General features: G+C 53.8%; 1 protein-coding gene across 1 annotated transcript; it reads left to right on the forward strand.

Annotated features, from left to right (window-relative positions):
• The first annotated feature begins 1314 nt into the window (after positions 1-1314).
• On the forward strand, positions 1315-2595 carry SSTR3 (somatostatin receptor 3). The gene has a single exon (XM_006890148.1). The coding sequence runs from the start codon at positions 1315-1317 to the stop codon at positions 2593-2595; it is 1281 nt and encodes a 426-aa protein (XP_006890210.1).
• The last annotated feature ends 8726 nt before the right edge of the window (positions 2596-11321 follow it).

Here is an 11321-nt window from a genome sequence, read left to right on the forward strand (position 1 = left end):
ATGAATAACTGGAAATTCTAAGTCTCTGTAAACTTTCATTAAAATTAACAAAAATTTAAAAAAGAGGGGACAGAGGCATGCGCTAGCATGAGGGGGTTCCCAAGGGCTCTGACTCTCATGGAGGGACACCCCTGAACTTGTGTTTCTTAATCCCATTCGGAATCTGAGGACTCAGGTGAAAGCATTGAACTCTGCCAAGAAAAGACACAGACACCTCAACTTTCATCTGGGGTTCTCAGAGTCCCTGGAGTTCATCTGGAAACCTGAGTTCAAGGTTAAGGACCTGCGAAGTGAAGCAGTGATTTTCACATTTGAGCAAAAGACCCACCAGTGTGCCATGCAGACTATTAAAAGGCTCTCTGCTGGTGAGGGCATCATGTGTAGAAATGCTGAGTACTGTTTCATGAAACAGCACGGCTCCATTGAGTTGCAGTGGAAAAAAGCATTCCTTACTGGGCTTGGGGTCAAAAAGGTTTGAAAACCACAGGTATAGAGGAAAGGTTTATGTCATCATAGCTGGATTAAGGATCCACCCATTCCTTTATTTAATGCACACTTGCAGACAGAGAGAGATACCCTGGGGGACAGGCCAGCACTGACACCTGCCTTTTAGAGCCAGAATATGGAATATAGAGACTATGGATCCCACATTCCACTTGACATCCTGCCTAAGTGACAGAAAGTGTGTCACTTTATCTTTTTTTTTAGACTTCATATTTTATTTTATCTCAGTTTATTTTTCCTTTCTTTTTTTAAATTTTTTTTTTCATTTTTTAAATTCATTTTAATGAATGTTTACAGAGACTTTGGATTTCCATTCATTCATTGTTGTATTTTTCTCCCTGCCCACCCCTCCCACCCCCAGTTCGCTTTTCTCTTTGAGAAGTAAAAGAAAAATTCTTTCATTGGTATACAATCTCCCCACCCCCCACCCGAGTATACTCCATTATGCAGTCTTCATTCTGGTCTCTTGTCATGACCATAATAATTCATTTTAATGAAAGTTTACAGAGACTTAGGGCTTCCAGTCTTTCATTGTTGCACTTTGCTCCGTGCCCACCCCTCCCCCCCACTTTATCTTTCTGAGGCTCAGTTTCTCCTCCAAGAAACGGAAGTAGCACCACCTACCACTTACCTAGCTGGCCTGGGCAGTGGGAGAGAAGGTACACAACAGGGGGTGAGCTGGCTACAGCAGGCCTCCGGGCTCAGTGCTATGGGAGGGGCGGCAGTGAGAACCACCTGTGCCATGACTGCCTTCTCCTCCTTCTCCCAGGACAGTAACTGACTGCTGACCCTCTTCCCTCCTCCCCCACGATGGACATCCCTGGCTACTCTTCAGCGGTGCCCGCCACCTCGGAACCCGGGAACACTTCCTCGGCCTGGTCCCTGGATGCCACCCTGGGAAACAGGTCTGGGGCCCCCAGCCCCGCTGGGTCAGCTGTCAGGGGCATTCTGATCCCCCTGGTCTACCTGTTGGTGTGCGTGGTGGGTCTGCTGGGCAACTCGCTGGTCATCTATGTGGTCCTGCGGCACACGGCGAGCCCGTCGGTGACCAACGTCTACATCCTCAACCTGGCGCTGGCCGACGAGCTCTTCATGCTGGGGCTGCCCTTCCTGGCGGCCCAGAATGCCCTGTCCTACTGGCCCTTCGGCTCCCTCATGTGCCGCCTGGTCATGGCCGTGGACGGCATTAACCAGTTCACCAGCATCTTCTGCCTCACCGTCATGAGCGTGGACCGCTACCTGGCCGTGGTGCACCCGACGCGCTCGGCCCGGTGGCGCACGGCGCCGGTGGCCCGAGCGGTCAGCGTGGCCGTCTGGGTGGCCTCGGCGGTGGTCGTCCTGCCCGTGGTGGTCTTCTCGGGCGTGCCCCGGGGGATGAGCACCTGCCACATGCAGTGGCCCGAGCCCGCGGCCGCCTGGCAGGCCGGCTTCATCATCTACACGGCGGCCCTGGGCTTCTTCGGGCCGCTGCTGGTCATCTGCCTCTGCTACCTGCTCATCGTGGTCAAGGTGCGCTCGGCCGGCCGCCGCGTGTGGGCGCCCTCGTGCCAGCGGCGCCGCAGCTCGGAGCGCAGGGTCACGCGCATGGTGGTGGCCGTCGTGGTGCTCTTCGTCCTCTGCTGGATGCCCTTCTACGTGCTAAACATCGTCAACGTGGTGTGCCAGCTGCCCGAGGAGCCCGCCTTCTTTGGCCTCTACTTCCTCGTGGTGGCACTGCCCTATGCCAACAGCTGCGCCAACCCCATCCTCTACGGCTTCCTCTCCTACCGCTTCAAGCAGGGCTTCCGCCGGGTGCTGCTGCGGCCTTCGCGCCGCGTGCGCAACCAGGAGCCCGCACCGGGGCCTCCGGAGAAGACGGAGGAGGAGGAGGAGGAGGATGGCGAGGGGGAGGGCGACGACGAGGACAGTGGGAAGGGCAGGGGTCAGGGGGTGCGCACGCAGGCGAATGGCGAGGTCAGCCAGATCGCCCAGGCTGGGCCCAGCGGGCAGCAGCGGCCTCCGAGCTGCACCATGGGGAAGGAGCAGCAGTTCCTACCCCAGGAGCCCTGTGCGGGGAACAAATCCAGTGCACTGCACATTAGCTACCTGTAAGGCCCCCCAGAGAGGGCCAGGGCGTCCTGTGGAGGGGCGGGAGGCTGCTAGCATGCCTGGAGCCTGCTGTCCGAGGGGCTGGCCACCCACCAGCGATGCTCCCAGGCCTGGGTTCTGATCCCCGTACAGCAGGGCTTGTCCGGTGAGTGTAGGAGGGTAGTCTTCCCTCTGGGCTTTGCTTCTCCTCTGTAACTCAGGGAGAGAGCATTAGCGCAGTGAGATCTGACAGGTTAGCAGATGAAGGGGCTTCCTCACTGGGCTGGTGACAGGGACAGTACACCTTGTCCTTTCCCAACTTTCGGGGACGTGAGGCATGCTGGGAGATCAAGGTCTGGAGTGCTTGGACTCCGAGTCAGGGACACAGAGCTGGGCTGCCCGGTAGAAGGGAGGAGAAGGTAGAAGGGACGAGGGGATGGTGCATCATGACCACCAGCTCAGCTGTGCCCACAGGCAGTGTGGCCTGTGCCAGCTAGCCTCTTCTCATCTGGGGATTCACCCCTGGACAAGCTGAACCCTCCAGGCCTCTGCCCTGGACACTCAGTGCGGGAACCAGAGGGGCATTTTCCCGGGAGGCTAATTGAGATGCAGTGACTGCAGCAATGTGCGTGTGTCAGAGATGATGAGGATGGCACAGGATAGGACAAGCTTTATGCCTGTTCATGGGATCATTATGGGTCGTCTCGGACTCCACAGCACCTAACAACAACAACAATAGAGCCGAGCTCCCAGCTCTTTGCTGCAAGGGCCATTCTGAGGCTTCGCTCTGGTGGTTTTGTATTCCTTTACTTGTATGAACGTGGGCCACACAAAGTCTAGTTCAGCCCCTACTGGGGAAGCTGCCCAGCCCCCAAAGCAGCTCACTTCCAGTCCTGAAGCTGGGGCTCAGGTGACCCAGATCCAAGAGCTCCAGGCACTTCCTCTGAGGAGGGGCCAGCCCAGCGCCCCTCACTCTCGCTGTGATCTACTGCCCCTTCTCCCAGAGGCAGAAAGCCCCCCTCCACCCTCTGGCAGGCATGCTTGGAGAGGCAAGGTGTCTAAAGGGCACCGTGAGGAGGAGGAAATGGAAAAGGAGGAGGAAGGCGGGTGAGGGAGAGAGATCTTCTCTGACCTTGGAGCTGACCTTGGTCCTCTGGACTGAGCCCAGCCACGCGCACGTCTGTGGAACAGGGACATTGTGATGCCTGGCTGAGCAGTCCCAGGGAGAGGATGCAATCAGTCCAGAGAGGAGAAGCAGCAGCTCTGAAACACGCAGGGCTGGCCCCTTGAGGTTCTTGGAGGTGGAGGTCCTTGGGGCGGACCTGAGAAGCCAATCCTGAGGCCAGGAGGAGGGGCTAGCTTCCTATAGAGGGACAAACGAATCCTCCACCCTCCATGCCCAAGGCTGTGGGGCCAGAAGCCCAGGGAAGACAGGGAGAGACCACTGCCTGAAGCTGGTCCAGCACTGGCCGAATTCTCTCCCTGCAGAGTCACAGGGCTGGCCCCGGGGTTGGGGTGGGGGCTCCAGCTGAACAGCCTCCCCTCCCCATTAGAACTCTCGCAGGGGTTCCTCAGGGAAAGTATGTGATCTGAAAGCTGGGAGAGCTGGTCCTCAGCCCACCTTACCTCGTGAGCCTTGGCTAACTTTGACCCCTTGGCCTCAGTTTCCCCATTTTAAGGTAGAAGGTTCACAGCCAAGTTCACTTGGGGCTGGGCTGAAAGCACTGAAGGATAAAGTGGAGGTGCCTTGCCCCTAGTCCTGGTCTTCACCCCACCCCCCACCCTCCTTCATCAAGTGCGTCTCTGCCTCCGGCTCCCAGGAGTAAGACATGAGCTAAAGAGAGTTGTGGACAGAGGGGCTAGGGCTGAGGGGGAGGGAGAAGACACCCAACATTCTGGCATTCCCTGCTGGCCCTCACCACTCCCCTCTCTTCCCCACACCTGGGCCAGGTGGGCAGTGATCCTCCAGGATGGCCGGGGAAGCTCTCACTGCTTCTGCTCCTGGCTCTTATCAATAAAGATGGCGATACATGAACTGCAGTGTGGCTGGGCCCTTTGTCTGCAGGATCTGTGAGTTTGACAGGCTGTGGACATGCAGAATCTCCTGGAAGGTAGGTGTACATGCACCTACTTTTATCTATCTGGTTTTTGTTTTGTTTTTTTAATCTATCTTAGCTCTGGGCACACTAGCCTCTTCCTGTGGGCTTCCAGGGCCCAGCTTCTCTTGGCCACAGGCAAGATGCCCTGGCAGCCCCTCGGCCCACCTCCTCCTTACAGATCTTACTTAAAAACCAAAACAAGTACTGCAATCCCGAAGGTGCACAGTTCAAATCCACCAGATGCTCCGCGGTAGAAGGAGGGGCAATCTCCTCCTTGTGCCAATCATCTGATTTGAGGTACACAACAAGAAAAAACAAAACCAAACCAATCTCCTGTTCCCATAGCAAATCTCATGGCAGGAAGCTGATTGGCTCTACTTGAGTCATGTTGTTGCCTTTTAGACCAATCACCAAAGGAACAGGTGCTGTGGTTGGCCCTGGTAGGCTATCTTTCCAGTCAGGGGAAAGGGAAACACTGTGATGGACAGGCTGGCTCAACCAATAGAATGTAGAGTAGGGAGTGGAGGAGGCGGGCCAGGTGGGATCATGTGGTCGGAGAGACTACTGCACTCTGTTCACTGGGTGTGTTTGCTTTTGCAGGTGTGTATGTGTGTGTGTGTGTGTGTGTGTGTGTGTGTGTGGTTTGTGTGAGAATGATGTGCAGGACATCTTGGCAAGGTCCATGCATGCAGGGATGTTTGTTCGGGACATTAAGGTGTGGTTGGCAGGGGTGCCTGAGGAGCGTAGAGGGATTTCTGGGGACCATGTGTTGAGTGGAATGGCTGTGGTTTCTTTCCACCACACTCTTATCAGAGCCTATGTGCGATCTCATGCGCGGGGATGTCCCACTATCTGTGTTCCCAAACACTAGCGCTCTAGGCCCGTCATATGAGCATTTTGCATAAATGAATGAAAAGAAGACCATTGAGTGACAGCTCAGGGGCACAGGCTGCACGGCAACTCTCGCCTTCTTGTATCAGGCCGTGGAGAAGAACTGAGCTGGACTAGCTGATTTCATGAACAGAATCATTCCCGGATTTTTTGACAGCAAACTGAGACGGAGAAACTGAGTAATGAGCTCAGGGTTACACATAATTCAGAGAGGATTCAAACCTAGGCAATCTGATCTCAGGCTCTGTGCTCTTAACCACCATGCCACACTCCCATGCCTTTCTAGTTCTCACTGAGACTGTGCAGATGAGTTTGTGGGGTTTGGGGATGAAGCAGGAGGAACAGGCGAGCCGGTATGAGGTTCAAGGCTGGAGCCTGGTTTACATGGCCTGGAGGGGCTGCTGGGAGAACTAGAGCAGGGAGATGACCCACTAGTCCTCTTCTGCAGTTATCCTTGCTACTCAGACCCAAGGCTTTGCCTTGAACTTGTCTCTCATAAGTGGTTGCCAAGCAACAGCCCATGGTCACGGGGCTCTAGACCAGGACTTCATGCATCAGCATCAGTAGCAGCGAGAAGAGCTGGGTGGGAATCTCAGAGTTTGGGGAGACATCCAAGCCTTGGGCTCCTCCTTAGCTGGAAGGGAGGCCACAGGGAGAGTGACAGCCTGGGCTCCAAAAGGACCCCAGACACCAAAGAAGCCCTCGAGGGGAGGTCAGCCGGGCCGAGGTCAGATGTGACGGCTGCATCCTCCTGGGCTGCATCCCTGGATTGCACTGGTCCACGGTCCTGAGCTAACCTCCGGGCCCTTCCTGTCATCAGTGAGCTGTAGGAGAGATTAATTTCCTGAAAGTCATGCACAGGGTTTCAGGTGGTCCTCCAGAGGGCTATGAGTTGGAGCTGACTTGGCAGCACCTAATGTTGCTAGGAGGGACTGTTCCTTGGACTCACAAGAAAACAAAGATTCTTACCACTGAGCTGATAGGCAACACAACAATGGATGGAGAAGAGATTAAATCTATCAACAGCTTCATCTTGCTTGGATCCACAGTTAACACCCTTGGTTCCAGCAGTCAGAAAATAAAGAGACCCACTGCACTGGGAAAATCTGCAGTTAAGGACCTCTCCAAAAGCTTGAGGAGTAATGATGTCACTTTGAGGATTTAAGTGTGTCTGATTCAGGCCAAAATCTTTCCGATCACTTGACATGAGAGCTGGACAGTGAATAAGGGTGACAGAAGAATTGACGCCTTTGAGCTGTGGTGTTGGAGAAGAGCACTGAACATTCCATGGACGGCCAAGAGAACAAACAGATATGTCATGGGGAGGGTGCAGCTGGAGTGCTCTTTGGAGGCAAGAAAGATGACGTTTTTCCTTATATACTTTGAGCATGTTGCTAGGAGGGTCTATTCCTTGGAGAAGGACATGATGCTGGGAAGGATGGAGTGTCAATGAAGGAGAGGAAGACCCTCAACCAGGTGGATTGACACGGTGACTGCTGCAATGGTCTCTAGTGTGTCAGAAAGTGTGAGGATGGCACAGGACAGGACAGGGCTCAGATCTTTTGTTCATAGGTCTCTGTGAGTCATACTTGAGTCTATGGCACCTAACAACAACAGCTTGGAATGGAACATCCTTCTTGGAAAAATAGACCATCAATGCGAGGTGGAGTGACTGACAATGGGCTCAGGTGTGTCAGGAATGATGACGGTACAGAATAGGACAGGGCTCAGGTTTGTTGTTCATAGGGTTACTATAGTCATACTCTATTTGATGGCCTAGTGGCAAGAAGTTGTGCTGCAATACCAAAGGGATGCGGTTCGAATTCACCAGATGCTCAGCGGGAGAAGGATGGACAGTCTCCTCCTGTGATATTAGTGGCCTCTAAAAACCTTCTGGAGGGTCAGTTATGGGTCAGTTCTCACTGGATGGCACACAATGAAAACAAGCCATGGAACCCAAAGTCAGAAGACCTGAGTTGCACCCACTGCACCCAGAACCTGCTGTGTGATTTAGACCATATCCTTCACATTTCTGGTCAGAGCTAACTTAGTGCCACCCTGACCTGTGTGCCTGGCCTTGGTTGACGGCTGGATTGCTGTGGAGAACAGAGACAGTTCCTGAGCTCTGCGTGCCCACAGGTAGCATCAGATGAAGGCTTCCTGAATTGAGGGGAAGGTACCACGTGGTCTGGGAGAGAATCTTGGGTGTGTTTGTGGAAACGGAGGTCCTGGGTGGTGCAATTCGCACACCTGCTACTCCTGGAAAGATTTAAGAGGACCGAGTACACACAGAGATGCCACAGAAGAAAGGCTTGGCAAACTGTTCCTGAAGAATCAGGGGTTGGGAACCCTTTGGAGCCCAATTCTCCTCCCAAAACAAGTCCAATTGTGTGTCAACCTAATAACTGGTGGGTGGGTGGGAGATGCCCCACTGAGAGTAGATGGTTGGGCATGAATGTACCTGGCAGGAAGACTGGGTGTGCAACACCCTGGAGGCTGGAGGAACACGGTGAATGGAGTAGAGAAAGATGCAGGTCAGGCAGAATCTGTGCAGCAGACAGGACCTCCTGCAGGTGAAAGCTCCACCTGCAGATCTGAGACTCCGCCCCTCTTCTGCAAGGGGTTCCATTGGATTAACTGGTTCTTTCGTTCCTTCAGGAGTTTACTGGCCTGCTGTCACAGAGGGAGCCCTGGTGGCAGCATGGTTAAGTTCTTGGCTGCTTATTGAAAGGTCGGCAGTTGGAACCCAGCAGCTGCTCCTCAGGAGAGTTGTGGCCCTTCTCCTCTGTAAGGACAACAGCCTTACAAACCCTGTGCGGCAGTTTCTGTCCTGTGGAGTCACTTTGAATTCAAATGAACCAGATGGTAATAGAGTTTTGGGGGTTTGGCCAACTGTAAAAAGCAGAGGACAGAGGAGGACGAGGCCTGCTCTCTGGGGACAGAAGTCACAGCGAAAAGAAGTAATGTGTCATTCTTAAGCGTAGTTTGAACACCAGCTCCTTCAATCACTATCTGTTTGATACTGAGCTGGTTATTGAAGCCCTCTGTTTCCTATTCCCACCCCCCCCCCACCCCCGCCCCATGCTAAGCGTGAAAGCAAAGGTCCTGATGTTGGAAGGTTTAAACATGTACGCAGCTTGGAACAGTGCCTGGTGTAAGTGTGGGTGCCAGATAATTGTCAAAGAAACATTGGAATCAGTCTGTGGCTGAGTGGAAGTCGGCCTCAAAGAGGCTGTCCACAGAGAAGGGAGGAGAGGGAGGCGCTCAGGGTCCAGAGAATGGCACTGATGTCCACCTCAAGGCTGACGACAGTGGCCAGAGGTGATCGTGTGACTTGCTCAGGCCAAGATTCCCAGTTTCCCAGTTCCCCGGCCCCCAAGTCCATTCCCCAAAGCTTAAACGCTGTGTTAAAGGCCTTCCGATCTTTGCAGCCACTACATTATTTTTATTCTTTTTTTACAAGATAAAGGGTTGTGGAAAGCCTGTGGTCCTGAAACAAGTCTATTGTGAGGTTATTTTCCCAACGTTGTAGGCAAAAGAGAGGAAGACCCCCACTGAGATGGATTGAGGCAGGGATGGCGACAGTGGAATCAGGTGTATCTGAGATGATGCATGGTCCAGGATAGGACAGGGTTCAGATCAGTTGTTCATAGGGTCGTTATAGTCATACTCAGTGGCGCCTAACAACAACAACAACAACATTGCACACTTGCTAGATGGCAGTATACTGTACACGGAACTCTCACTTGCACGGGGAGGCGGGGGGAAGTTCCTTCAATTTGCTTTACTGTGATACTCAATTTATTGTGGAACCAAACCTGTGATCTCTCAGAAGTATGCCTGGAAAATGTGTGTGGGACCTCAGTGGACAGAAGCTTGGCTGAGGATGGTGACAGGCGCCATTGCTGCCAGCTTCCTGGTGGCCCCGGAGCCAGGCCAGGCCCCACGGCAGACCCGGGCGCTGTGCACTTGCGGGGGTAATACCTGCCCATGTGTGCAGGGAGGCCAAGGCTCCACCCTCTCACAGGTGCGGAGAAAGGGCCACAGGTACACCCTGCCTTCCCCAGAATACAGACTTTCCAGTCATGACTCACTCCCCTGGAGTTACCAGGAGCCCTCTTCCACCACCTATTTTCCCTGTGACAATTAGGGACACCGAGGTGTCCTGGAGTGACAGGAATATCAGAGTCAGAGGCTGGTGGATTGGCCTCTGCGGAGGAAGGGAGACAACATGGTCATTCAGCTCTGCTAACCGCTTTAATGACCAGAAAATGTGTCAATATTTGTCCTTGGGAACTGCTAGCCCCGCCTCACTCCATCAGCAAGTAGGGGCCCCAGCGCCCCCAGAGCTGGCTCACCTCCCCCTCTGCACAGTGGGGAGCTGGGCCCAGGCCCTGGGACCCCGTCAGTGGAGACGGGGCTCTCTCGTCCCCTCTGGTCACAATAAAAGGCAGTTACCATTGAGAGAGTGAACTGAGCCAACTGTCCCTGTACATAGTGACACCTGAGCTCTGGTTCCCACAGTTAGGCTTGAACCCTAGCCAGCGCCCTCATTTCTCAGCTCTGCGTGCCTTTGGGCCGGCCTCGGACCCTCGCAGGACCTCAGGTTCCTCCTCCGTGGACTGGGCTGCACGCCCGGCCTCACGTCTGCTGGACAGCCGGAGCTGTTTTCCCTGTGTCCGGCAGGGGGCGGGCCCGGGGCTCTCCAGCCTGGGTCTCTCCGGCCTCGCTCCCTCACCACGTGGCGCGCGCCCCGCCTCTCCGAGTGTGCGGGGCCGGCCTGTGTTCGGCCAGACTCGGCTCTGTTCGGCTGGACGTGCCCACACTAGGCTAGTATGGCTTGCTTCAGTGGTATTACCCTGTGCCCCGCTGGATTCGGCTCCTCTCTACTAGTTTGGTTTTGATCGGCTCCTCTGGATTCTATAGGGCTCTGGTGGTTCAGTGGTTAAATTGCTAGTCTTCTAATGGAAAGATTGCAATTGGAAGCACAGTCCCTTGGGAGTTTGTGCTGCTGACCCAAGGCCACAGCGTTCTGGAGATTTGAACCTACCAGCCTCTTGGTGGGAGAAAGATGGACAATCTCTGCCCTTGAGATGTACAGCCTTAAAAACTCCCCGGAAGTTCAGCTGGGGGCCACTTTGGACTCCAGGATAATGAGTACAGTATGCTTCCTCAACACTACAACATGTTTCCATAAAAAGTTCTGGTTGTTGTTATTAGGTGCTATCAAGTCCGGCACTACTCATAGCAACCCTATGAACGACAGATCTGAACCCTGTCCTGTCCTGTGCCAACCTCACAATTTCCGGCACACTCAAGCCCATTGCTGCAGTCATTGTGTCAATCTGCCTGGTTGAAGGTCTTCCTCTCCTTTGCCATCCAAATAGGATGCCTTTCTCCAAGGAGTAGCCTCTCCTAACAATGTGTCCAAAGTATGTGAGGTGAAGCTTTGCCCTCCTTGCCTCCAAGGAGCACTCTGGCTGCATCTTCCCCAAGATAAATCTGTTCTTTGGCAGTCCGTGGGATATTCAGTAATATTCTCCAACACCCCTGTTCAAAGGCATCAATTTTTCTTCTCACTGATTTCACATGCAAGCAAGATTTTACTGAAGATTATCCAAAAACGACTGGAACAGCACATCAACAGAGAAATACCAGAAGTCCAGGCTGGTTTCAGAAGGGGCCGTGGTACTAGAGATATTGTAGCTGATGTTAGATGGATCTTGGCTGAAAGCAGGGAATACCAGAGGAATGTCTATC

Source organism: Elephantulus edwardii, unplaced genomic scaffold, assembly GCF_000299155.1.
Source record: "Elephantulus edwardii isolate Elephantulus edwardi_28Jun2011 unplaced genomic scaffold, EleEdw1.0 scaffold00086, whole genome shotgun sequence".
Lineage (NCBI taxonomy): Eukaryota > Metazoa > Chordata > Mammalia > Macroscelidea > Macroscelididae > Elephantulus > Elephantulus edwardii.